We start from the raw sequence: 27738 nt of genomic DNA, 5'->3' as shown, positions 1-27738 counted from the left end.
GGACAGTGTCTCACCTATCTGCGGCTTGCTTTCAACCCCCCCCAAAGCGGGGGGGGGGGGGGAGAGCGAGCTCAATGGGAAAGGCTTTTGGCACTTTTCACTTCTTCCCACTCTTTGATAGGTTTTTTCTCGTTCACTGGCCCCAAGGACCAAGGCCAAGGAAGATGTCATGGGGGGGGGGCAGTAAGGGAGGGAGAGAGAAAGAAGGGGGCAGCACATGCACAGAGACAAAAGGAGAAGAGGGAGAGAGGAAGAAGACCAAAATGTCTGGATCATATATGGAGGAGCCTCTGGGGGGAAGGGCAGTCTGGAGAGTTCAGGGTTGGGGGCAGGGTATGCCAGGGAGGGACTGAGGGATGCTGGGAGAACCTGGAAGCCATGTCTGCTTTGGTGAGTAAAATAAGCACCTCAGTCCCTCATTCTGGGTTCAAAACCAAACACTCACCCTGCCATTTTTCAAGCAGTCTGAAATTAGTTCAAAAATTTCAAACTTAAAAGCCAAGCAGCGGTGGCGCACACCTTTAATCCCAGCACTTGGGAGGCAGAGGCAGGCGGATTTCCGAGTTTGAGGCCAGCCTGATCTACAGAATGAGTTCCAGGACAGCCAGGGCTACACAGAGAAACCCTGTCTCAAAAAACCCAAAATAAATAAATAAATAAATTCAAATTTAAATAAAATGAGGCTTATCAGAAACTTGATTTAAAACTGAAACATCTGCATGGGACAGAACTACAAACTGGAGTACGAGGGGGGCAGTATTCCAGGATGCTAGAGACTGAGGAAAGGGCTTCTTCCATCCTCCTGTTCTTTACTGGGAGTGGCAGCCAGCCAGGGGCAAGCAGTCCTGGCTGCTTGTGTGTCTACAGTCACTCCAATGCCTGCCTGCAGCTTCATAGGGCTGGTTCTCCATTCCAATTCTCAACTCCTCTTAAGGACACAGTAACTGAGGGTTTAAGTCACTACCAAGGCTGGTTATCATGTCCTCTAAGACCTGGCCAAACACTCGGATCCCTGGGAATTCCTGTTAGTGTTCTTGCTCTGGGTATGACAAAATAAAATACACTGGGAAGCAAAAACAACTCAGCTTAGTAACCGGCTCCCTAACAAACAGGCTCTTTCTCTAGCCTCCTTCCGGGTTGGCAGCAGGTTTCTCAGACCCACCAGGCTCTTGCCCTAGGCTGGTGCACTTTCCAGCCCAGAAGATTTCTCCCTGGAACATGATGTGGCCCTTCTAACCAACTGTCACATTCGGCTGTGCATGGTAGCCCAGATCTTCAATCCCAGCTCTGAGGAGGCAGTTGGATCAGGAATCAGACAGAGCTCACCATATTTCAACAAGCTAAACGGAGGGCTGAAGAGACGACTCATCAGTTAAGAGCGAGTGCCGCTCTGGCTGAGAACTGGAGTTTGGTTCGCAGCACCCTCATTGGTATTAGAGATGTCACCACCACTGCCTGGTAATAAAATAATAAAAAAAAAAAAAAAGCAAAACAAATGAAAAGGAGCCAGGCAAGGTGACGCACACCTTTAATCTCAGCGCTCAGGTGGCCAAGGCAGGTAAACCTTTGAGTTCACGGCCACCCTGGTCTACAGAGCGAGTTCTAGGACAGCCCGCACTACACAGGGAAACCTTATCACGAAAAACTTAAATAAATAAATAAATAAATAAATAATCTGAGATCACCTACTTAACCACAGGATGAGCGTCGTCAAAACCAGCCCATTTATTTAGGCGTTTGCCCCCGCCACTCCCGTGCCCCGTCTCTTAATGTAGCGCAGGTTAGCCTCGATCTCAAACTTGAGATTTCCCTCTCTCGACCCCATTCCAAATGTTGGGATTGCAGGCACCGCCACTCTCATTTTTAACCTCCGACGGATATCGATATTGGGGCGCCCTTCCAGTGACACCACTGATCCAGGCCCCTCAGGCCCGTTGCTTGGGAGAGCTGTGGGCTTTTTCCCGTGAGCATCAGGCTCCTGTGGTTCAGAGCAGCGATGCGCGACTCGAGCCTGCCAAGCCAGGACTAGGAACGTTCTCGAGAGGAACGGGTCTTGGGAAACGAGGCTCCCTGACGCTTCACTTGGCCAGGCTGTGCCGCAGGGTGCAGACTTTTGGGCACAGACCTGTGCCTCACGACAAACATGTGTTAGACGGCAGAGCCTCTGCTCTCGAACTTTCGAGCACATCTCCCTGAATTCTCCAAGACCAAGCGGACACCCCGCTGTGGAGGCGGGGCGTCCAGCGAACCCCTGGTGGAGCCAGAGTGGGGGTGGGGAGGGGAAGGGGTGTGTGGGGGCGGGGTGGGTGGGTGGGTGGGTGGCCGTCCTGCGGCCCGGGATTGGCGGGTGCCGGCCCTCCACCCCCGTCTCCGGGCCAATCGCCTGAGCCTGTTGTGGGTGGCCGGTGCTAGACCGGCTAGGCTCCCCCGGGTCCCCATCTGAGCTGTGATCCTGTCCGAGCGCGCGCTCCAGCCCAGCCCTGGCCGAGCCGTTTTCCCGCGTCCGAGTCTAGGTGAGCTCCGGCCGCGTTGACTCCCACGCCACGCACACAGCGAGATCCTCCCCGGGGTTCGGTAGCCCGTGGGCACTCCCCATCCCTGGGCACCGACTTGGCTTTAGCTGCACCTGGATGTGCAGAGCAGAGCCAGCTCGCGAGCCCGGTGCCCCGGCTCGCAAAGGTCCCCGTGATCCCACCGGGGCGACCTGACTTGTCCCGCCACCCCGCTGCCACCTGCATCCGTTGCTCCCTTCCCGCAAGTCTCCACCTCCCCGCAGCCCTATGCTGAGCACTCACGTGGCCCCAAGCCCCCCGACTGCGAGTCTCTGAGCGTGGAGCCGGGTTCTAGGGTGACACGCTGTCCCGGTACCGGTCATCGATTTCCCCTATTTTGGATGGAGACCGCTGTTTCGCAAATTGTTCTTTGGGGCACTGTGCCGGGGTGGGGGTAAATATTGAAGTAGTGTCGCGCGGGGTGACTGAGGCGCGGGAGGGCAGGTTCTCCGCCTTGTGCGGGACCTGGTGGGAGCGCGGGAGGGGGAAGGGCGCGAGACCTAGAGCTGTCCAACTTGCAACTCGCGGAGGCTTTCCCACATCACTGCTACACAGTGTCCCCAACTGCCCCTTCCGGAGGTCGAGTGGCCAGGCGGTCTGTGCGGGACCGTGATAGTCTTAGGAAAACCCCACTGGAAGAGTGGACTCTCCGTGAGAGCCCGGAGGGATGCAGGATGCCCTGGGCCACATTCGCCAAGACGAGTTTGGGTTCGGGTTGTTGGGTGGCTTTCTGTTCCGCGAGGATACTTAAAGGATGGCACTGGGCGAACTGCGCCTGCAGGGCTTTTGGAGAGTTCTACAGCCCGGGTCGCCTAGCAAGAGGACGCTTTAGAGAGGGTTCTTTGACCTAAGGAGAGAAGCACCTGCCTAGGCCACCGCCTGGGCGCATGCGTTTTGGTGCTAGTTGCCCCTCCCCACACCAAGGGAATCAATAAGATGGACCAGGGCCAGGTGGGACTCCTGACTTCACATGGGAAGGTCACATCTGGAATACTTAGAACACCGAGGATGGTGTCCATGTTAGGCAAACAGAAGTTTGGGGATATGGAGAGATGGCTCAGTTGTTAAGAGCCCTCGCCGTTCCTTCAGAAGCCCCTAGTGGCTCACAATCATCTGAAACTACATTTCCAGGGGATGCGATCCTCTCTTCTGGCCTCCAAGAGCAGCAGGCACACACACACGTGGTGTACATTACATACATGCAAGCAAAACACCCCATACATATTAGTAAATCTAAAAAAATGTATTTATTTATGTATTATTTGTTTGTTTGAGATAGGATCGCTACATAGCCCTGGCTGTCCTGGAACTTACTAGGTAGACCAAGCTGTCCTTGAACTCAGAGAGTCACTTGCCTCTGCCTCCTGAAGGCTGGGATTAAAGGCAGGCACTATGACACCCAGCTTTTTTAAAAAAAAAAAAATTTTTTTCAAGTGGTGATGCCACATTCTTCACGGAATAATAAGACAATGTGTACCTGTTGTGTGCACTCACAAATTTTTCTTGTGACTTGGCTCGGCCCTTGATGACCACCACATCTCCTCTCACCAAACTGTCCATCCAACCTCTGAATAATTTTAATCTGTAGTTTCCTCTGATGTGCAGTAATGACTGACTTTGTCCACGGGATTGAGCAACTTCTGTCACTGTCTATACAAGGCTTTGGCTTGTGTTAAATGTCACCTCGACACAGTTTAGAGTCACCTGCAAAGGGGTCTCAACAGAGGGACTGCCTGGGGGTCATGTCTGTAGAAAATTGACTTGCTCGTTACTTGATGTGGAAGGGGTCAGTCCAGCGGGCTGCACTATCCACTAGGCAGGGAGTCCTGAACTGTATAAGGCCAGGGAAAGGCCCAATGAGAGCATGGGGACATTTGTTTCTCTCGGCTCTTGACTGTGGGAACAGTGTGACTGCCTGCTAAAGTTCCTTCCCTCACTTCCTGAAACTGTAATCGAAATAAACCCTTTCTCCCTGCAGTTGCTTTTGGTCAGTATGTTTCTGTTTTGTTTTGTTTGTTTTGTTTTGTTTTGTTTTGTTTTAAATCACAGCTACAGAATGAAAAAATGGGACCAGACTCATTTTTTTTTCATCATCTCCAAAGCCCCTATGCATTCAACAATTACTATCTCTGTTGGCCTTCTGTCTAGGCTCTGTCCCACAGTTACCTGGCAACAGCCAGGTGTGCCTACCTCACTATAAAAGGGGATGCTGGCCCTCTCCTCTTTCTCTCTTGCTCTCTTCTTCCCTCTCTGTCCCCTCTTCCCTCATTCCCCTCCTCCCTCTCTCTCCACGTGCTCATGGCCGGCCTCTACTCTCTCTCTCTCTCTCTTTCTCTCTCTCTCTCTCTCTCTCTTTCTCTCTCTCTTTCTCTCTCTCTGCCTTTCTCTGTCTCTACTATCCCCTCAACTCCCCTCCCCATACCCTGAATAAACTCTATTCTATACTACATCTTGGTGTGACTGGTCCCTCACAGGGAAGGGATATGTTAGCATGGGCCCGCAGGGGCACCCCCTCCCCTATATCATACTGCGCCTCTACCAAACACATCCCTGGCTTCTTTTTCTTCTTTTATAAAACACAACAATCTCTCCTGCCTTTAATGTCCTCTCTGCTGCATTCCTATTGGTTTACCTGTTCTTGGTCCCTCACAGATGTGAAATCATAAGACATTGATTATTTTGCACACTTCGGATAAACGAAATCTCGTGTATGATGGCTCCTTTCATTGAACACTCTGTCTTCAGAGTTAGTCCATCCTTTTTAAAAGAAAAAATGTACTTATTTGTGACTATGTCTGTGTTCGCAAGCGTGCTGAGATGGGAACGGCAGTCCTCGTGGTTGTAAAGCAAGCACTTTTAACCGCTGAGCCGTCTCTACAGCCCCGAGCCGTTCCTCGTTGTGGCTGGGTAGTACTCGGTCGCATGGATGGAACACATTTTTGTACAGCCGTTCAACAGTGACTTTGGGTGATGTTCACCTTTTGGCTGAGACAGCCATGAGAATGGGCATTGTAACTATCTATTTTTGTGGTTTTTGGATCTCTGCCTTTGGATTGAATTGCTGGGTCATATGGTAGTTTATGTTTAACCTTCTAAAAGGAACCCTAACCATTTTCCACAGCAGCTGGAACCTGCTCCTTTTTTCCCATCTTTGCTGAGTTTGAGTGGAGCCAACACTCCCAGAGGGGACACGAGAGAGTCAACTCCTTAACCAACAGGTCTCTGCTCGCTCTGAAAATCCCAGCATGCCTTCAGGGACATCCCAGTGTGAAGATGGCTCTGCAGGGTGCCCCCAGCACTTGGGTGTGCACTCAGAAAAGGGACAACCGGAGAAGGGCCCCTCAGGGGACAAGGAGCGAGTCTGGATCCGGCCTGATACCCCGAGCAGATGTACCTGGCAGCTGGGCAGGCCTATGGCAGACTCCCCGCATTACCACACAACTCTGTAAGTCTCTGTCTTTGATACCAAGATGGTGGGTTCATTTCCTGATGTGTGTGTGTGTGTGTGTGTGTGTTACCTATGATCACTGTGGGGGCAGGGGCTAGAAACAATGAAGGCTAAGCTAAGAGAGGCAGAGCCTTCTTTGGTACTGAAACTTACATATACTGAGTGTTTGGCTCTGGTGGGTTCATTTATGGTCAGGCAAAGACTGTCCTTGGCACTGATAGATAGTAGAAACCATTCCATGCACAGTCAGTCAGTAGTTGGCTCAGGACCATGCACACTTGGTCTCGCCCTGTACTAAAGGGCTCAGGTTGGTTCCCACCCTCTTGTAAAAAGCTCCTAGGATTGTCTTCATTTCCTTAGTCTAAGGTCTTCAAATTCAAACCAGTAGGTGAAAGGATTTGTGTTTTAAATCTTGGGAGTCCTGTTCCCTGTGTGAGTGCCACCAACATTTACAATTATTGGTTCAGAAGTCTGAGTGAGGCCTGGCCCAGTGTGGAAGGCAGCCGCTTATTAAGGGGCCAAACGGGGGGGGGGGGGGGGGGAGGGAGGATATCTATAGTCCAGTGCAGTGGGGAGAAGTGAGGACGCAGGTGGGAGGTGGTCAGCCGACCCCTGCCCCCGCCAGCAGGGGGGGGGGGCCCCCCCTAAGAGCCCCAGTCTCCGCAGGAGGCACAAGAGAGCTCACCGCCCTCCCCATCCCACCCTCCCAGGGCTCCCGAGGGCCTGGGAACTGCTTGTGTGTGAATCACAATCAGCCTTAAGGGCAGGTTTGTCCTCAGCAGATCGGTCTTGCTTTGTCTGGAGTCACTGGAAGACCAGGGAGGGAGCCCTAGGGAAGACTCCCGCACTCTGTAGGGCGGAGGCACCCGGTAAGGGGGCAGATATGGGCGGAGAGAAAGATGGGACTGGTTGATTAGGGTGAGACAAACCAGCCACTTGCAGAGGCTGTTGATGCGGTGGCTGCGGAGTGAGGGAGGGACAGAGGTAGGCTGTAGGCAGCCTTGTCGAGGAATTGGGGTTTATTGAGGTCCCTCGGAGGTGCTCTTCTGTGCTGGCAATGTATGGGCAGATTGTGGATCCGAACAAACCTGAACAAACATCTGATAACTTTCCGTAGTGAGCACACCTAAGCCTATATCCTAAAGCTGTCCCTGATTGGCCTCCCCGGGGTTCAGGTCAGGAGCGCTTGGCCTTGGTCTAGCCTATCCTCACTTTCCTGAGTCTAACCAAGGACAGCCAGGAAGGGAGCACACTCAGCTCTTCTCCAGGACATGACTCTGCCTCTCTGGTAGACCTGGTTGGAATCCAACCTGTTGCTGCCGGTTGGCCCCCAGGCAGCTTCTCCTTCTACCCTGTCTCTCCAGATTCTTGACTCCTCCCCTGACTCTGGGCCAAAGGTGACTGAGGCTTCTATTTAGTCAGTTTGACTCCAGTGTGAGAAGCCTCGGGCGGGGAGGAAGGAAGCCAGGACCCAGCAGCCTGGCAAGCCTTGAAGTATGGTTGTGGTGCGCAGATTCCCTAAGCAAGGTTTGACGAGTTCAACCCGGGCAGGGAGTGTGTGGGCGTGCAGCCACCCTGGAGCCTGCAGATGGGGAGCCGTGTAGCAACTGCTCTGGAAACTGCTCATCGCACTGTGCTACCAATGAGATGTTACAGAGCAATCCCTGCGGCCACAGGTTTGACCTGTTACAGGCTTATAGCCTTGGGCCATTTGTTTCTTGGCATCACTTCCGCCTTGCTGGTCCGATAATGCCAGGCTTCTGGAGACTCTTGGAGCGTGATACCCGAGGGCCTACCCTTGAGAGGGAGGTACCTCAGTTGTTCAGGGACCTGAACGGAAAGCAGTTGGGGTGTTCTGGAGGCTGAGGGATCAGAGGGTTAAAATTCTCAAGCAAGATAGAGGCTGTCGCCGGGCAATGGTGGCGCACGCCTTTAATCCCAGCACTTGGGAGGCAGAGGCAGGTGGATTTCTGAGTTCGAGGCCAGCCTGGTCTACAAAGTGAGTTCCAGGACAGCCCGGGCTATACAGAGAAACCCTGTCTCGAGAAAACAAAAAATGAAAAACAAACAAACAAAAACAAACAAACAAACAAAAAGACAGAGGCTGTCTCTAAGTCTGCGTTTATTTGTTTAGCTTTTTTTGGTTTTTCGCTTTTTGTTTTTATTTTTTTATTGAGGCAAGGTCTTCTTTTTTAGGCCCTAGATTAGCCTAGGCCTTGAACTAACTTAGAACAATCCTCCTGCCTCAGCCTCCCAAGTACTAGGATTACAGGCATATGACACCATGCCTGGCTGTTTGTAGTTTGAGACAGTGGCTTGCTGTTGTGCGAAATAGCATCCAGAAGACTGGCAGCATGAGCAGTCAAAGAAATTACCAGGGCTCAAAAGAGAGGAAGAGAAAGAATTTACTAAGATGTGTTATTCATAGCAGGTAGAATCCCAGAGAAGGACCATGAGGCTAAGAGGGAGTGAGATCTGGGTAGGGATGTCCCAGGCAGGGTCTCAGTGTATCTCCAGGCTAGCTTTAAACTCACTATGCAGCCAAGAATGACCTGGAAACCCAGATTCTCCAGTGAGTCTCTGTGTCCTAAGGGCTGGAATTACAGTGTGCCACTTTGCCTGCCGAGAGCTTTTCTGTATGTTAGGGAGAAGTTACATGGTGTCTTAGTTAGGGTTTTACTGCTGTGAACAGACACCATGACCAAGGCAAGTCTTTTAAAGGACAACATTTAATTGGGGCTGGCTTACAGGTTCAGAGGTTCAGTCCATTATCATCAAGGTGGGAACATGGCAGCATCCAGGCAGGCATGGTGCAGGAGGAGCTGAGAGTTCTACATCTTCATCTGAAGGCTGCTAGGAGAAGACTGGCTTCCAGGCAGCTAGGACGAGGGTCTTAATGCCCACACCCACAGTGACACATCCACTCCAACAAGGCCACGCCCATCCCAACAAGGCCATACCTTCTAATAGTGCCAATCCCTGGGTCAAGCATATACAAACCACACTTAGTCTCACCACTACATCTGTATTTGAGTCTGTAGACAGGGTGCCACTATCTTAAGTAATTTTATAGCACATCTTTCTTGAGGATAGCCATTCATTCAGGTAGCACACAGCTCATTAGGAGTTAGTTGAAGGCGACTTAACCATAGGGCAAGGCCCGGCTTGGAGTCATGGGCATTAGACACCTCATATCAGCATAGGATGTCACTAAGTCACCAGGAGCCAGACTCCAAGCCGTCACACCTGTTATTAGAACAAACGGAGTTTTGATCTTGCCTTTTGGCTTTTTATCTCTACATGTTCCTACTGACAGATTCACAAGGCCACTTCATTAATGGGGGGGGGGATACATCCTCTTGAACAGTTTTAACTCTCAGTAGGGACATGGGTGTGGCCAGTTGGCATCGCTGATCGATCATAAGGTCACAAGACAGGAAGGTGAGGATGACTGGCGTTTTAGAGAGAGGAGGAGGAGGAGATGGAGGGATTCCAGGGGAGGATGGCAATGTGTGTCATCCCCTAGAATAGTCCTGTCTGGAGCTGAGATACCAGTCCTGCCAGAAAGCTGAGCAGGGGCTGAAAACACAAAACAGAAGTCAAAAAAAAAAAAAAAAAAAAACAAGAGAGGGTGTCGCGGGAGATATTTAACACAGCGGTTTCTTGGGCCGACTATCTAAGCGGCAGCCGATCTGCTTAGCTCTGCCGCCATGTTCTGAGGCCAGAGGCCACCTGCACACCACAGCTAGAACCGGTCAGCCAGAAACACCGAAACCTGCCATCCATGAGACGCCAGCGTGGGAGATGGCTCTGCCAATCTTCCACGCTGTCTCCACAAGGCTGGGCTGAGCCCAGACCATCCCGCCATCCACGCGGTACCTGGTAGGAATGAGACTCTAATGCTTAATGATTAACCAAAGGCTTTAGATATTTGGTAATGCTCAATAAACAAGATGCTCACACAATTGTAAGTGTTTTCCAGTTAACTAACTTAGATATAAGTTGTTACCCAGGACTGCTCCGGATACAAGCGTGGTTCTCCATCCTCCTACATCTCTGCCTTTCGTTCCTCCTCATCCTTCTCCTCTTCCTCTCCTTACTCCTCCTCTTCCTCTTCTTAGTCCTCCCACCTTAGCTTCTCCCAACTTGCGGGAAAAATTTCCTGCTACAAGAGGGACTTTGGGCTCCATTGGTATAATGAACGTGTGACGCTGTTGACAGTAGGGACTCCTGGATCTCTTTTTGTCCCATTTGTCCTAGAACAGAGTATGATGTTCTGCGACTCAGTCTGGGATGGCTAGTGCCCTTCTTATAGAACCATTTGAAGCATAATAAAATGAATTTTGGAAGAGACTATCCAAATTAGATGTTGAGGAGGTGTCTTAATTGGGGTTTTATTGCTGTGAAGAGACACAATGACCATTTAATTGGGGCTGGCTTACAGTCTCAGAGGTTGAGTCCATTATTATCATGGCAGGGAGCATGTCCCTAATTTAGCTTCCCCTCCGTAACGTCCTGTGAGATGCAAGGGCATGGTCAGACCCAGGGAGTGGAAGTTACATGAAGGTCCAGTCCCTCAAACTGGCTTCAAATGTCACCGTACTTGGGTATTTGGGTGAGTGATTGTGTGTGTGTGTGTGTGTGTGTTATTTATGCTGGGTGTGGATCTGCTAGGGATTCCACAACCCAGGCCTTACCTAAATGCACAGGATGATAACAGTGTCTTTTATTTGCCTGAAGTAATTGTCCTCTCAGAGACTTAAGGCCTCTGTCTGCTAACCTGGGCCTAGTCCTGGAAGCTTCTAGCCTCCATACCATCTAATCTAGGCCTAGAATGTTTTCAGGCTCTGAGACTTACTGCTGAATAAACTTACCCCTTCCTAGTTCTTTCTGAACTCTGGCTGGCTGATGCAACCTGGCCTCTCTCTTGGCCTCTGACTTTTTGCTCTGCTTGGCTTCAAACCAACTCTGGCGATCTGTTCTAATCTTCTGGCTCCTTCTCATTCTCTGGCTTGTTCTGTCTTCACCTGTGAAAACCTGCCTTTCCCTCCCCCTTTCCCTCTCTTCTTCTCTTCCTCCTTTCCCTCTTCCTCTCTCCTTCCTTCTCTCTCTCTACATTGCTTTCCCTTAAGTAGCCTCTTTTCCCTTTCTCTTCTCCTGAGAATTGGGCGTATCCTATTCTGTCAAATCTTTCTCTGATTCGTCACTTTGTCTGCCACTCAATTAGACATCACTTTTGAACATGGATGGCTGCTTCCTTCTACAAACTAACTTTACCTTCATTATTTGGTATTCGAGGTGTGTACTAAGAGCATTTCTGTAATCCAGCCAGAGGGATTAAAGGTGTGTGCTAAGGGCTGAGCCACACCACAACTAGAAACAGCTTTTTTCCATAAATAACACAGTGTCAAGATCTACAGTGTGATCAAATATTCTGTAACATCAAGGCTTAAACTGCTGTTCTGTTTTGTTTTCTGAATGGGCTCTTCTCTCTGTTTTAGGACCACCAAATCCCCCCAAATTTTGCCAGATATCCTAAGGAAAATTGGGAACACCCCTATGGTCAGAATCAACAAGATCTCAAAGAATGCCGGACTCAAGTGTGAGCTTTGTGAGTGTTTAGCTCTCCTGGGGCTGCCTCCATCCTGTCACCGGGCCCCGGGGATGACCCCTAGCTGAGGCTCTGGGGGGTTGCCGGCAGTCAGGGTCTGCAAGGATGAAGGTTGTGTGTTAGTGACTGAGATGGCCCCTTTCCAACTGATGGCCAGGAAAGTCCAGGGGTAAGGAGCCAGCCTGGGTTAGTCCTGCAGAGAAAGGACAAAGAGGGCATCAGATCCCATTACAGATGGTTGTGAGCCACCATGTGGTTGCTGGGAATTGAACTCAGGAACTCTGTAAGAGCACTCAGTGCCATTAATTGCTGAGCTATCTCTCCAGCCAGCGAGCATCTTTTTTGTTTGTTTGTTCTGGTTTTGGGTTTTTTTGCTTGTTTGTTTTTGTTTTTTGAGACAGAGATTCTCTGGGTAGCCCTGGCTGTCCTGGATCTCACTCTGTAGATCGGGCTGGCCTCCAACTCAAGAGATTTACCTACTTCTGCCACTCGAGTGCTGGCATTAAAGGCATACACCACAACTGCCCGGCTTTGTTTTTTGTTTTGTTTTGTTGTTTTGTTTTGTTTTCAAGACAGGATTTCTCTGTGTAGCCCTGGCTGTCCTGGAACTCACTCTGTAGAGCAGGCTGGCCTCAAACTCAGAAATCTGCCTGCCTCTGCCTCCCAAGTGCTGGGATTAAAGGAATGCAACACCACTGCCCGGCCGTTTTGTTTTTTTGAGACAAGGTTTCACTGTATAGCTCTGGCTGGCTTGGAATTCACTTTGCAGCCCAGGCTGTCCTTGAACCATCGAGGTTGCCTGCCTCTGCCTCCCAAGTGCTAGGATTAAAAGCATGAGGCACCATGTTAGGCAGAGTATGTCAATGAGGAGACTGTGTGGGGTGGCTTTGCCTCAGGATGGGTGGAGCTTGCGCTGGGTGACAACCATGGCTGCTGAGAAAGCATTCGTATCTTCCCATTAGTTTCGTGGAGTCTGGCCATTCAACCACTTATGGGATAAAGAGTGGGAATTAGGTCCCTGATGAATGCAGGTCACTTGGGAAGGGGTTCCTCACAGGGAGCTGTTCCCAGGCAGTGGTATGAGGATTCATGGCCTGAGTTATTATCTGAGGTAAGTTATTATCTAAGTTGGCTCGGCCTAGGGGTAAGGGGGTAGGGCAGTGTTACAGATCTGAGGGTATGATATGGCCAAAGGCTGGGGTCAAGTGAATAGACATTAGAGCCCTTCTGTGCCCTCTATCTCTGGGGACAGTGTGTTTGTGGTAGGTTTTAGAACCAAGAACCAGCCAAGAAGGTGGTCTGTGGGTGTTCTAGAGTATGGCGCTTCTCCAGCCCTGAGGTGGAAAGGAAGGGTCCAGAATGGGAGGAGGTGATGTCAGGTGGGCGCAGGGCAGAGAGTGAGGGTTGGGCTCACTGTCTAAGGATGATAGAGGCAGTCAAGGGTAGAGGAGTTTGGGTCAACTGAGGCAGGGGCATCAGGACTAAGGTGGTCTGGCTGGGGTTACTTGAGCTGGTTCCACTGCAGGAGTATAGGGGCTCAAATCCTGGTGCGCGCTGCATGTTCTCATTCTGCTGGGACATGTTTTCCAAGCATCCTCCCACGGGCTCTTGACTGTCTTCTCACTCAGCGTTGCCATGGGTCTGTAGGACAGGTGGGAGCTCACTGTAACCAGGAGTGTCCAGGTACAGAGGAGGGCAGTGGATCTGGACAGGCAAACATGGAGGCTAGCCTTCTTCCTGGGGGGTGGCTCAGGTAGCTGAGGATGGCGGGGATGTGTGAGGACCAGAGAGAGTCCTTTCCGTGACTCCTGTCTGCTTCTCAGTGGCCAAGTGTGAGTTCTTCAATGCGGGTGGGAGTGTGAAGGACCGCATCAGCCTTCGGATGATTGAAGACGCTGAGCGAGCCGGAACCTTGAAGCCCGGGGACACGATCATTGAGCCAACTTCTGGCAACACAGGTGGGGGCAGGACCGGTTGAGACAGAGCAGAGGGGCTGAGGGTCCCTGGTGCATGCAGACCTATAAGCAGGTCAAGAGGGAAACGCTGGCCACTGGCTGCCTCTTCCCAGGTGTGCCTGTTCTGTTCTGCTTCAGACCCAGAAGCACATTTGTATATCTGGCTGTCAGATCGCCATCAGAGTGTGGGGTTCCTTCCCAGAACAGGGGCCCTTTGTCCTTTCATGGTTCTGGGTTTTATCCCTGGTATCCCAGACAGGTGTCAGGGAAGCACAGGGCTTTGGGCATAGGCCCCTCTCACGCTTTGCATGTAACCCTCAGGGATCGGGCTGGCCCTGGCTGCTGCTGTGAAGGGCTATCGCTGCATAATCGTGATGCCGGAGAAGATGAGTTTGGAGAAGGTGAGACGAGGGCTGCCTAGGGTGGGGCTAGGTAGAGGGCGTGGCCGGTGGGAGGGCAGGGGTTGAAGAGCTATTGCTACATCAAGTACGTAAGAAGAGCTACGAAGGGCGCGCATATGTGTGTGTGCGCATGCGTGCATCCCTTTGTGGCCCTCAACCTTAATAAAAGCTTTTCTTTACCAATTGAAAACAAAGATGAGCTAGAGTAAGTGAAAGGCAGGGGACCCCGGAGGGTACCACTTAGTCTGGTGCCCAGGCACAGTGTGATAAAGGCGTGGTTTTTCCTGGACAGGTGGATGTGCTGCGGGCTCTAGGAGCCGAGATTGTGAGGACGCCCACCAACGCCAGATTCGATTCCCCCGAGTCCCACGTGGGAGTGGCGTGGCGACTGAAGAATGAAATCCCCAATGCTCACATTCTGGACCAGGTCAGGTGTCTCTCCTTCCACCCAATGACCGAGGAGGCAAATCTGTGGTCAGAGATCTGTGTTCAAGTGTGGTGTTTCCTATGGGAGCCTGTTGGGAGACTTTGCCCAGCATGAGTAGGGTAACATACTTCCTCTGGGGAGATGCTCCAGGCCATACTCAGTAGTCGGGCCTTTGGTTTCTGCTGTCTCCGTGCCAGCGTTGGAGAGATGTCCCACTGGATACAACCCACTGGACAAAGAGGTTGGGTTACCTTCAGGTGACCCTCTGGGGCTTTGAAGACGCAAAATGTCTAAGAATCTGCACCCCATCCCTCCCAAAGCCTCCTCCTCTGTTCATTTTGCGTATGGGTTACTTTCACACCGCGGTGGCCAGGTTTTAATATCTTGTATGTGAGGGCCCCGAGATGAGGTTCTCTAGGCTGCTTGCTGTGGGACTTGCTGGCCAGCATGGAGCTGACCATCCAGTGTCCATGCATGATGGAGGCGGTTTTCGGCCAGCTCACAGCCCCTCTGTTCTCCCGCACAGTACCGCAATGCCAGCAATCCCTTGACGCACTACGACGACACCGCTGAGGAGATCCTGCAGCAGTGCGACGGTGGGTGCTTTCCATCCCTCCGCCCACCTTGATTGCAGCCAGTTCTTAATTCAGTTTCAAGTCTGCTTGATGCTGTCTTGCTCAGAGTGCGCGTGCGTGCGTACGAGCGAGACAGAAAGCCACTCAGGGGAGAAAGGGTTTGTTTCCGATCACAGTGGGTTTTTTGTTTGTTTGTTTGTTTGTTTTTGATTTTTTTGGTTTTTTGAGACAGAGTTTCTCTGTGTAAGCCTGGCTGTCCTGGAACTCACTCTGTAGACCAGGCTGGCCTCGAACTCAGAAATCCGCCTGCCTCTGCCTCCCAAGTGCTGGGATTAAAGGCCTGCGCCACCACTGCCCGGCCGATCACAGTTTTGTGGGGAAGGCAAGGAGGCGGGAACTTGAAGCAGCTGGTTATATGAGATCCACAAGCCATTGAGTAGACAGAAGAGTGTGCACGCATGCCTCATACTCGGCTGTCTTTCCCCTGCTCTCTTATACAGCCCAGGATCCCCCTTCCCAAGAAACGTGGGTCTTTCTGAACCAATTAATAGAAACAAGACAGTCCCTCAAAGGCAGGCCCAGGGGCCAACCTGATCTAAACAGTCCCTCACTGCGACTCTCTTTCCTCAAGCTTCTAGGTTGTGTCAAGTTGACAGAACTATGGTACTCAGTCCAGTGTGGTGGCTTGGGGGTGCACAAGTGTCCTTCCCCCCTCTTTGGTCAACTCAGCTTAAACCTCCCTCTCTGTGAAATGGTTTCTAGAAAGGTTTCTCCTTCCTCTGAGCCTTATTGGCCTCTGCCTTTGCCTCATCTATGTCTGAGACACCTGGTTCAGGCTGTGTTCCACCCCTGTGTTGTTCCTTCAGGCTGTTGGACCTGTTGAGCTCATACATGCTGGGGATCAAGGGACATTGAATCTGGCGTTTCGTTTTTTTCTTACCTTCAGACCCGCATGGTGATAGTCGCGATCAGCTTACCCTCAGTATAGGCATGAGATATAGCTGACTGCCTAGCTCTTGGTGCTGGTGGGACACTTCTCTAAGAGGTCCTCCTGGGAGAAGGTGCTGGAAGGTACCAGCCTTGGCTTCTCACTTGGAACCTGATGTTGGCATTGCCCTGGGTGTAGATGCGTTCCATGCCCAGGAGCTGGACAGTAAAAGCTCGAGTGTTTGCTTACGCAGTTTTATGAGTGAGAATTCTCATTTGGCAGGCTCGGTGCGCATTCCTGAATTTTTGCCTGGCTCAGACTTGCCTGATGCTGAACGTCAGCAATATGAGACCCTCGGCCAGTTCTCAGCCTCAGCATCAGCCATTTTGCCTGTGTCCTAAAAATCTAGTTTACTGTTCTGTACTCACCCAAGAATCAAACAGCCTAGGAAGGCGCACCATTGATGGCTTACCTCTACCAGACTTTGAGCCCTTCAGATGACCCAACCTTATAGATTCAGCTACATAGGTAGTTCAGAGGCCAAGGCCACAGTACGGACAGCAGCCCCCTAGCCATCCACAGACAGAGGATGTTTGATGTTTAAGTTTCTCTCACTGACCCGATTTCGGCTTGAGTGTATTTCCGATGGTCGTTAAGCACGGTGGGCTGGCTTGGCCATGGCCTGAGAGTGTCTTCCCTCCTCCAGGGAAGCTGGACATGCTGGTGGCTTCAGTGGGTACCGGTGGCACCATCACAGGTGTTGCCAGGAAACTGAAGGAGAAGTGCCCTGGGTGTAAAGTGAGTGTGGTACCCTGGGTGGCTGAGGGGTGGGCCTGGACTAGCTAGCTCTCTTGCCTGTGGCCTGAGCTGTGTTCAAGAGGCTAAGCATGGCTGCTGGGTGGGCCCCCAGGGAGCCCAGCTCGTCCCACATTCCCAGCTCATTCCATTGCTGTCTGGAAGAGTCGTATCCAGTCACCCGGTAGGAATCTGGGGAGTAAAGGGTCCTGGAGGCTCCCATGTTGAATGAGGTGAAACTCTTTGGATTAGTCCAGAAGCTACCAAACACAGTCCCCAGGTTGGATTAGGGCAGTGGTTCTCAACCTGTGGGTCTTTCCGAACCAATGTCTAGAATCGAGACAGCCTTTTAGGGGTTACATATCAGATATCCTGTATATCACATATTTCCATTATGATTCATAACATCAAAATTAGAGTTATGAAGTAACAACAGAAATAATTTTATGGTTGGAGGGTCACTACAACATGAAGAACTTTATTAAAGGGTCACACCGTTAGAAGTTGAGAACCACTGGGCTAGGGGTGGGCACATGGAAACAGGCGTTTTCTCCCCATGAGACTGCCACCCTCCTGGAAGAGGTCAGAGTCCAGAGGTGTCCTTTGTCCCCAAAGGCCCATGACTGGGACCTTTTCTAGAGCAGCACTGGGAAGAGCTTTCCAAATACCTTGTGCTGGATAATAGCCCCAGTAGGTTGTGGCCTTCCTGCTGGGGTTCTGAGAGACTTACTTTCCTCTGATCTGGGATTAGCACGTGCGTCCAGTGAGCCAGTCATTAACAGGCAGATAGTAGAGGGGCAATATGCTTTCTGATGACAGCTGCTTAGGTTAGGGTTGGGTTGGACTTCTCCGTGACCTGAGCACTAAAGACGCCCACCCTGCAGATCATCGGTGTAGATCCTGAAGGGTCCATCCTTGCGGAACCTGAGGAGCTGAACCAGACTGACCAAACAGCCTATGAGGTGGAAGGGATCGGCTATGACTTCATCCCGACTGTCCTGGACAGGGCGGTAAGTTGTGCCAAAGTGCTTCCTGAGGCAGAGCCACAGGCTGCTGCCAGGTTCTTAACTTGCTTTGATATTCTGGCACTCCAGCTGCCCCACATGTTGAGGGACAAAAGAGGGAGGTGCTGGTACAGGAGCTGAGACAGGGTGACACGCACTGCCATGTTCAAGTTCACGTCTGACGCTGCTCTGAGATGCAAAGGGAAGGACAGACGAAGGTGGCCAGGGCGGATGTTAGCAGAGGCCATCAGACTAAAGACGTGGGTGGTTCGAGTTACCCTGCAAAGCATAAAGGAGCGGGGAAGGGCAGAGATGTCTGGATTTGCAGATCCAGGCGGAAGAAGTCTTCTGTGAGGTCTTACCCCACCCCACCCTAGGCCCCTCTGCCTGAGCTCAGGCTTGACCCGTCTTGGCACAGGTGGTGGATAAGTGGTTTAAGAGTAACGATGAAGACTCCTTCGCCTTTGCCCGCATGCTCATCTCACAGGAAGGACTGCTGTGTGGTGAGTGGCCCCAAAGCCCTGTGGGTGACCAGGTAGAGGACCATCCAGGATGTGTGCTACCTTCTAGGAAAAAAATGCATGACATTCATGGTCATTCTGAAGCTGTGTGACAGCAGTAACTTCTCAACTCTTCTTACCTTCCTTTTTTTTTTAATGATTTATTTCTTTCTTTTTTTTTAATATTTATTTATTTATTTATTTATTTTATTGATGAGTACACTGTAGCTGTCTTCAGACACACCAGAAGAGGGCATCCAATCTCATTATGGATGGTTGTGAGCCACCATGTGGTTGCTGGGATTTGAACTCAGGACCTCTGGAAGAGCAGTCGGTGCTCTTAACCGCTGAGCCATCTCCAGCCCTAATGATTTATTTCTTTATTTTATGTATATGAGTACACTATTGCTTTCTTGAGACACACCAGAAGAGGGCATCGGATCCCATTCCAGATGGTTGTGAGCCACCATGTGGTTGCTGAACTCAGGACCTCTGAAAGAGCAGTCAGTGCTCTTAAGTGCTGAGCCATCTCTCCAGCCCTCTTCTTACCTTCCTTACCTCAGTTTTCTTGTGCTCTGCAGCTCCTTAGAGTCACCTGTGGAGACCAGGGCAGGAGGCTCAGGCACGGGCCTTCTAGGTTTTTTTTGGTTGTTGTTGTTTTGTTTTTAAGATTTATTTATTTATTTTATGTGAGTACACTGTCACTGTCTTCAGACACACCAGAAGAGGGAATTAAATTCCATTCCACATGGGTGTGAGCCACTATGTGGTTGCTGGGAATTGAACTCAGGACCTCTGGATGAGCAGTCAGTGCTCTAAACTGTTGAGCCATCTCTCCAGTCCCCCTGCCCCTCCCCCACTTCTAGTTTTTTGTTTTGCTTTTTTTGTTTGTTTGTTTTGTTTTGTTTTGTTTTTGAGATAGAGTTCTACTGTGCAGCCCTCTCTGTCCTGGAACTCTCTCTCTGTAGAGCAGGTTGGTCTTGAACTCATAGAGAGCTGCTTGCTCTGGCCTTCCGTGTCCTGGATTTGAAGGTGTGAGCTGCCACCAGAAGGCGGCATGTCCTTCCAGTTTTTGAGGCAAGCTCTTCTGGTTTTTGTTTGTTTGTTTGTTTGTTTTTGTTTTGTTTTTGTTTTTTTGTTTTCCTTATCCCTGGAATGAGGGAGGGAGGCTCAATCCATAGCAGCTCATGGGGGACATGCTGGGACCCCATCCCTTGAAGAGGTTGAAGAGAGAGCCCAGAGGGATCTAGGACAGCACTTTTTGCCTTCCTAGTTTTCTGTGCAGCTGAGGCACATCTAAAAGCAACCTCAACAGCCTTTCTCTGACCCTGGGCTCCTAGGTCACCCTGTTCAGGGTGGGCAGAACAACACGGCCCGACCACAGGGCAGCAGAAACTCCAGTGGCTTGAGTTAATCCTGACATTTGGAGAACACCAAATATACCTGAACTTGCCCTATAAATATGGCCCCATGTTTTAGTCATGTTGGAGGCCGGAAGGGCAAGGCAGTCATCCCTAGTGTAGCCAAGCACTATTAGGAGAAAGGGAATAAGCCCTCTCTCTCCTGATTGAAATTGACTTTGAGCATGACAGAGAGAGAGTTGGGGTACTTGGGTCCTCGGTGTAAGTGGTATAACCCTGGTCCTTGAGAGATGAGTAGCCAGCCAGGCCATGATCGTGAGACATGAGACACCAGGATAACCTTTCTGGCTGCCTTGCACCCTCTTAGGCTAAGCCCCGATGCGCCCCAACTGGAGAGGCAACAGTAGTGGCTCTGGCTCTCTCTGGAGGTCCCAGGTCTAGGACTCTATATGGTCAGGGTCACAGTGAACCTGGGGCTCTTATTATGATGGTTCATATTTGCTTTGCATGGTAGTTATGTGTAGTCAGTGAGACACATGTTCGGGGTTGGCTCTTTGCTTGGGATCAGGCATTTGCTTGGAGGACTCTGCCCTTAGTCCCTGTTCTAGTTGAGCATGAAGGCTCATTCATGCCCTGGGGTCTCCCCAATTCCTCAGTGAGGGTTTAATTATGAGATAGACATAAGTTTCATTGACTATGAGGAGGAGGAAGATGACCCAGAGTGATGGCATCCTTTTAGGTCCGATCTTTGACCAGTGATTCCTACAGATCCTTCCAGAGCATGTATGAATCATTCCAGAGCATGTCTGGACATGTGTGAGATGCACAGGGCTGGGTATTCAGATACATGCCTGAATGGCTCCCACAGATCTTTCTAGAGTGTTGGCATAGATGCATGTGTTATGCATGCACATGTGTCATATGTGGATGCATGTGCAGACACACGGGCAGGTCTCACAGTCTTCTCCACAGGTGGAAGTTCAGGCAGCGTCATGGCTGTGGCTGTGAAGGCTGCCCAGGAGCTGCAGGAAGGACAGCGCTGTGTGGTCATCCTGCCTGACTCTGTGAGGAACTACATGTAAGGCACGCCCCTGGTCCCCATCGCTCTCCTGGCTGCTGTCACCTAAGTGCTGTCTGTGGGGTGCTAGCAAAGGGTAGACGGCAGCTGGGCCTCGTAAGGCTGCTAGTCCCAGGATCCCACATGTCTTTGGAGCCGGTGTTTGCTTTGCAGGCCTCCATCCTGAGCATGTGTGTGTGCACGTGTGTAAAAGTCTACGCATGTCCATGGCAACAGCTTAAGTGGACAACTGTGCCCCTCATGTACCCCTTCTGTCCTGTTTTCTTTGGTTTGGTTTCATTACCCCTTGGGGTCTCTGAGTGCCACGGGCCAAGGTGAACTAATGTTTTTACGGGACAATCCTGTCCACCAGCTCTGCCGCTTCTTCGGCTGTCCTAGACTGGACCTGAGAGGGTGAACATACCCTGGCTGGGTTCTCATGGGTGATGTGCTTGCTCAGTAAGAAGCTTGGGAAGCTTTGTTGGCACTGATGGATATCAGCGCTCACAGGACAGTCCCAGCTCTCTGCCTGGCCACCTGTGACCAGCAGGTTTGAAGTCCTGCCAGCTGCCTGGGTTCCTGGCTGAGCTAGGGGAAGCTACTCTGCCACAGGCAAGCCTCACGGGCAACGGGAGTGGTAGAGATGGGTAACCCATACCTTCCTCACCTTGGGCTTTGCCCACAGCCTGTGAGCTATCTAGTGTAATGTCTGTGTAGAAAGCTTCGAAGTCTGGTGGGGCCAGGCATGGTGCATGAGCATCCTGCCGGCTTCCAGGTAGGGTGACAGACAGACCAGATCCCGTCTGTCTCTCCAACATATGGCCGGCCTGGTGCGTGTCCATGTGCGTGGTTCTGGTGTGTGTGAGCGCATGTATGTGTGTGTTCTAGGGGCCCAAAGCACTTGAGTATTTTATATGAGAGTGCGTGAGTGTGTACTGGAGTAGTGGCCACCTCTGTCCCGAGCTGCCGTTCCTCAGTGTGCCTTCTTGGGACAGATTGGGACGGCTCTTTAGCCTGCTCCACAGCCTTTGGCCAAAAATGGGAAAAGTTCTCTCTGTTGAGGCAGACCTCAGGGTGCAAGGAGGAGCCTGCCCAGGAACCTGCAAGAGAGGTTCTGACCACAGAGGCTTCTAGAAGCAACCTCCTTGGTTCCTTTCAACCCAGATGCCCAGTATCCCTGAGTTCTCTGTCTCCCTGGAGCTCTGGCAGCCTTCCATCATATAAGGAAGCAGTAAGACCCAAGACAGGCGCAAGGCCCCCAGAACCTCATCCCTGACCATGTAGGTGCCTCCCACTGGGTACAGAGACCTCAGTGACACACTGACCCTGCAGGTCCAAGTTCCTGAGTGACAAATGGATGCTGCAGAAGGGCTTCATGAAGGAGGAGCTCTCCGTGAAGAGGCCCTGGTAAGGATGCTGCCTGCCTCTGTCCCACCCCTGGGTGAGCAGGAAAGGTGGCCTACTGGTTTCCCGTCACAGTGGTTTTCTCCGGGCCTCATCCCCTGCTCCACACCGCCTTTTCCTGCCCTGTTCTACCCCCCACCCCTCCTTCAGGTGGTGGCATCTGCACGTTCAAGAGCTGAGCCTGTCGGCACCGCTGACCGTGTTGCCCACCGTCACCTGTGAGCACACCATCGCCATCCTCCGGGAGAAAGGTTTTGACCAGGCGCCTGTGGTCAACGAGTCTGGGTCAGTCTCTCCCTCGCTGTCGCCCAGTGGTTTGACTTTAGACTCTGCCAGGATCCTAGATCCCGTTCCCCGGGTCTCTGTGTCCATGTCACTAAATGGGACGAGTGTGATCAGTTTGCATACACTGTCCAGAGCCACGGACAGCCTGCTGACCACCTTGTCCCTGAGCAGCTGATCCTGGGCCATAGCAACCCTTCAGGTCTCAGTGTGTCTGCCCACCCCGGTTCATTGGCAGTTTGTAGGCCCACAGACTACCCTAGGGAGAAGGGGACAGGCACCCAGAGAATGCCTGGTAAGGAGGCCTGGTTCACCAGCATCCTCCAAAGTCCGATGGCTGGTTACCCCGGACCCCTGTGGGGATGTAAACATCACAGGACTTTTAAGCTTATTTTTGTCCCTCTGTGGGGTTCCTCTGTTCTACCTCCTCCAATTATGTTTTTATGCAAACAAGTGTTTTGCCTGTGTGTATGTGTGTGTGTATGTCTATGTTTGTACATGCACAGTAGTGCCTAAGCTTTTATAAATAATAAATCTCAGTGTTATTATTTGGGAGCTAGAGAGTCCATGACAGTCCAGAGATATTTGCTGTCTGACGCAGAGGTACATAATCCAAGCATAAGGCCTGAGAAAAGTTCCAGACACAGGAGCCTGATGAGGTTTCCTAGCAACAGAGCCGTGTGGGAGGCTTGGCCCCTTTAAGAGTGAGTGGGGTGTGTGTGTGTGTTTACGTGTACCACCTGTATGCCTAGTGCTTGTGGGTTGTGAATTGCCATGTGGGTGCCGGGAACGGAGCCCAGGTCCCCTCTCTGTAAGAGCAGCAAATGTTCTTGATCACCAAGCCATTTCTCCAGCTCCTGGGTCAGGATCTTAAGAGGAACTCTGAGTCGGCCAGAGACCCCTCTCTCACCCTTGTCTCTTCTTCCCCATACATTCTGTGCTCTCCCCAGTGTCATCCTAGGAATGGTGACTCTCGGGAACATGCTGTCATCCCTGCTTGCTGGGAAGGTGCGGCCATCGGACGAAGTCTCCAAAGTCCTCTATAAGCAGTTCAAACCGGTATGATTATCCAGAGGGGAGTAGGCGAGTGAGAGGAAGTTGGGCCCTCAAGGCAGGGGATAGTGTGTCCTGTGCCAGAAGTAAGTCCCTGACCCACACCCACACCACCCCTGGGAAACTATACAGCTTGCTTATGGTGTTTGAGGTCCCGTCACCTGGAGGTTATCACTGTCCCATAGATCTTGGGTGCAGACCAGTAAAAGCTCCAGACTCTTCCTCCATCTCTCTTTTCCACCCCATAACCACTGTTCTGGCCACTAGTTTGGCCTCTAACCAGAAGCCATGGGGTTGGAGACAAACACCAAGCCAGAATTCAGGCAGGATGCCGTGCGTAACACAGAGCGTGCTAAGGCTCTGTGCATTCATGGCCTTTCGTCTACTTGAAACTCACCCGAGCACCTACGGCAAGCATTGTGCTGTCTTTCTTGCCTTCGAGTCTGTGGGGGGGGCTTATAGTTCTGAGGGCCTGTCCTTGGGCCAGCACGGACACAGGTTCTCTTGCAGATCCAACTGACCGACACACTGGGCATGCTTTCCCACATCCTGGAGATGGACCACTTCGCCCTGGTGGTCCATGAGCAGATCCAATGTGAGTGGGCCCCCACTTTTGGTGCTGGGTTCTTGCTGGGGGGTAAGGATGTCAAGCCCTGGACACTGCCCATGCCTGGCCCTGGCTCAAGTGGTACACATGCCTGCTGTGTGCACTAGGCCGACATGCTCTCTAGTGGGTGATGGGGAGTCTGTGGTCCTTATCGTCCCATAATGGCATCTGACATCCTGAGTCTCTCCCTGTGTGCCTATAAAAGTCTAGTCATGTGCCCAAAGGGCACCTCCTGCTCCAGTGAGCCCTGTTTAGATAGGACAGAATCGTTCAAGGCCCACAGGCAGTGTTAAGGATGCTGGCAGGGGTGGGGGGCAGTCTGACAGGAACCGGGGACAGCTGGAATTCTTGCTCCTTTGATGACGTCGCCAGGAGATATCGATTCTGATGGACTCCAGGGGGAACTCTGAAGGGAAGCCCTGGGTGTCTGTTAAAAGGACAGCTTGTGAGCCACAGGCTGTGCATATGGAATTGTCAGTCTGTCCTTCCTGCTCTCAACTCCTTCCCAATGTTAACATCTGTTGGAGAGGATGGCACTCTCAGGTCCCAGTGGGGTGAGGGGTGCTGACCTTCATTCCTCCATCCATAAGAACTGGGAGGGCCTTCTATCTGGCCGTGAGGCTGGCCTGCATGTGGGGGTGGCCCCGTGTCTAACCCCTCTCCCGTCCTTGGCCCTACAGCACGAGACCAGGCCTGGTCAAGAGTGGTGGGGGGGCCCACAGGTATGTACAACTTGCCCATCCCAGCCCCTAGGAAGTGACCCTCATGGTCAGAATTACAGCCTTTCAAGGGCATCTAGGGACCTGGACCTCTAAAGCTGGGTAAAGAGGGGTGGGGAAGACTCCCTAATCTTTGGACATCTCAAACAAACAAAACAACAACACCAACAACAAAACTGAGTTCCAGCTTCGGGGGCAGCTGGCATAAAAGACAGAGCTGAGTGTTACCACAAACCTAAAACATTGCCTTCCTAACCCTGGGTGGGGAACTAGCCAGCCTAACTGGAGCCTGCTGTCGCTTGCTCCACGGGGGTCTCAGAGCTAGACAAACGGTCACTTGGCTTCAGTGTCTCCAAAAATGCAGCAGCCGATTTCTTCTGAGTTTCTCTGTCCTTTGCTGGGGTTCCGGATAGGCCAGTGAGATGCCTGTCCCTGATGGGTCTTCCCCCTGCCCCCCAGGGAGCCTCTGTCTTAATTCATTTGTGTGGCCTTCTGAGCCTCCCGAGGAGTTGTGCCAGCATGGGCTATCCTGAGGACAGGCCTGACAGGATTGTACCTGCAGAGAGAGGGTGAATCTGGCACCAAGGGCCCAGCCCACTGTTATGGAGGTGGATACATGTCAAGGGCTGTAGGCTGAGTTAGCAACCTTGAAGCCCTAGAACTGGAGAATCAGGCCAAGTCCTAGGCCAGGGGCACCTCTACTGATGGGAAGCCCCTATCTAAGGCTCTCACATGAGCAAGCAAGGCTCACCCACACCTAGATGATGGTGTGGACAGAAGCCTGGGTTCCCTGCATCTCCCCAAATTGATATAAAACTGTTAACCTGGCCCTCTCCGTCTGTAGGCCATGTGGTGTAGGGCCAGGCCCAAGCTGATAGGAAGCTCCAGTCTCAGGTGAAGTGAGCTAAATAGGCCCTGGTTGCCAGGCAGGATTCTGGGCCAGAAAGAGAAGCCTGAGGCTTGTCCTGGCAGTGTGACACTGCACATGGGCCTGTGGACATGGGCTGAGAGGAGGCACCTGCCAGGCAGTTCGTTCTGGAGAGCCTGGGTTGGTTTCCAGTTCTCAGTCCCAGACAGCACCCAGCATTTTACTGCAGGGCTGCAGTTACTCTCTGGCTCCACCCACCTGACTCAGCTGGAACAAGGGTGGCTGGGTATTTTGCTCCTGCTTGGAGTCCTGGGAAAGGGTCTCTTGGTGCCAACAGACCATGGTCTCAGATCAGCTGTGTCCCCGCCTGGTCACCTTTAATCCAGCAGCTGTTTCTTTTCCCTAGACCGCAGCAATGGCATATCCAGCAAGCAGCAGATGGTGTTTGGGGTTGTCACTGCCATTGACCTGCTAAACTTCGTGACAGCCCGTGAGCGGACCCGGAAATAGAGCCTGGAAGTCAGGACTGGCTTCCATCCTCCCTGCTGGGGCTTCTTGACTTTCAGAGACACCTACCAGTTTCCACACCCAAGTCCAGCAGGTGGCTGCTGAGGCCAGCACCCTCTCCTCCTAACACCCAGTTCCCTAAATGAATCCGCTATGTCCGAGTAGCTTACATGGGCTTTCCTCTGGTCACAGAACTGAGGAATGTCAGCCAGGAAAGATGAGCACAGACTACAGTAATGACAAGACTCAGGGTGCCCAGAATAGGGCTCCCCAGAGAGGGCTCCAGCATGGGAAAGGGCAAACCTTGGACTAACTGTGTGCTCATCTTCAGGGGTGGGGGGGGTACTGGCCCCAACATGGGAGCATGTGGGTTTTAAATGAAGGTGCGTTCCCGTGACCCGAGACCCACGGCTGTGAAGTAAACATGGTGCCTGCACAAAGTGTCACCACCTGGGTGGTGACCTTGCTTAGCAGTTCCTCCTCTTGTCCCCCCAACCCCCGCCCCGCCCTACTTTCTGTCTTGATGGATCTCCCTGTTCTGGACTCTTCCTAGAAATGGAATCGAGTACCTGTGGTCATGTCTACCTTGGCGTGAGCGTCTCATGTTTTCCTGTTACGGCGTGTATCAGAGTTTTCATTCCTTTCTGTGGCTGAGGGAGTCCATTGGGTGGATGGTCCTTACTTTCTATGCATATGTATGCTTGAATCCCCACCCCTACCCCCACCCCTGCCGCCCTGGGAATCCCCTCCCCTACCCCACCCCCCCACCCCACCCCCACCCCGCCACCCTGGGAATCCCCAATCTTGTATCCTTGCTGCACTGGGCTGGGCTGTTTCACATGTTTGCCTCTGTGCCCAGACACTGTTCACAGTCTTCCCAGTCCTGGTTATCTCTTAACTCCTGTGGTCCTGTCCTGCCCTGTGGTTTGGGTTTGTTGCCCAGCAACTATACATCATCTCCCATGTGCTCCAGCCATGTTTGAGTTGGGCTGTCTTTTGTTTTTTTACTTACAGGAGGGACTTGGCTTTGGTACATGGGTTTGGGGGGGGTCTCAATATGTAGCCCAGGATGGCCTCTACCTCCCTGTGTGCCACCCCTGCCAAGCTTATCCTAACTTAGTTTTGCTGAGGTCAAAGCTGTCCATTTCTCCTCTTCTGGTGTCATCCCTATCACCACATCTAAGGCATTGACTCCTATCTTTGCCAGGAGTTGTACCCACTGCTGCATTTTAAGAGAGATAGGCTATGCACAGTGACACACACCTATGACCCCAGGACTCATGCTATAATCTTGAAGCTAACTAGAGCTACATGGCAAGACTTGTTTCAAACATATATAAACATTTATTAAAAAGTACCCAGGCCAGTGTAATGCCTGAGCAGGTAAAGACTTGCTGCTAAACCTGATGAACTCAGTTGCATTCCTAGATCCCAAATGGTAGAAGAGAACAGACTCCCAAAGTTTTCCTCTGACTGCCACAGAAGGGGGTTGGGAGGGGGGGCTGGAGAGATGGCTCAGTGGTTAAAAGCACTGACTGCTCTTCCAGAGGTCCTGAGTTCAATTCCCAGCAACCACACAGTGGCTCACAACCATATATATATATATTTTAAATAAATCTTAAAAAAGAAGGGGGGGTGGTGGAGAATAAAAGCCCATGCTCCAAGGAAGATAAGCAGTGTTGAG

The 27738-nt window shown here is 51.8% G+C and overlaps 1 protein-coding gene across 5 annotated transcripts; it reads left to right on the top strand.

The window, feature by feature from the left end:
• The first annotated feature begins 2411 nt into the window (after window positions 1–2411).
• Cbs (cystathionine-beta-synthase) lies at window positions 2412–26638 on the top strand. Of its 5 annotated transcripts, none has more exons than XM_028767895.1 (17): window positions 2412–2513; window positions 5674–5997; window positions 11502–11611; window positions 13435–13569; window positions 13888–13967; window positions 14260–14394; window positions 14921–14990; window positions 16604–16695; window positions 17577–17702; window positions 18115–18199; window positions 20530–20635; window positions 21947–22021; window positions 22169–22303; window positions 23251–23359; window positions 23864–23948; window positions 24641–24682; window positions 25954–26057. In XM_028767895.1, exons 2-17 carry the CDS (start codon window positions 5798–5800, stop codon window positions 26055–26057), a joined length of 1689 nt encoding a protein of 562 aa, XP_028623728.1. In that variant the 5' UTR covers window positions 2412–2513; window positions 5674–5797. The 5 variants fall into 5 exon arrangements, with proteins under 5 accessions (XP_028623728.1, XP_028623730.1, XP_028623729.1 ...); XM_028767896.1 differs by having other exon boundaries at window positions 2432–2513; window positions 5677–5997; XM_028767897.1 differs by lacking the exon at window positions 24641–24682 and having other exon boundaries at window positions 25954–26068.
• The last annotated feature ends 1100 nt before the right edge of the window (window positions 26639–27738 follow it).

The sequence above is a fragment of the Grammomys surdaster genome, unplaced genomic scaffold, assembly GCF_004785775.1.
Source record: "Grammomys surdaster isolate TR1022 unplaced genomic scaffold, NIH_TR_1.0 183, whole genome shotgun sequence".
Classification (NCBI taxonomy): Eukaryota; Metazoa; Chordata; class Mammalia; order Rodentia; family Muridae; genus Grammomys; species Grammomys surdaster.
The sequence above is the reverse complement of the archived record's forward strand: the minus strand, read 5'-3'. Positions and strand labels throughout refer to the sequence as shown.

Coding starts and splice junctions, on each gene's coding strand:
- Cbs (XM_028767894.1), top strand. CDS start 5,798: ATGCCTTCAGGGACATCCCAGTGTGAAGATGGCTCTGCAGGGTGCCCC. Junction 5,998..11,501: donor CCGCATTACCACACAACTCT/GTAAGTCTCTGT, acceptor TCTCTGTTTTAG/GACCACCAAATCCCCCCAAA. Junction 17,703..18,114: donor CGACTGTCCTGGACAGGGCG/GTAAGTTGTGCC, acceptor GTCTTGGCACAG/GTGGTGGATAAGTGGTTTAA.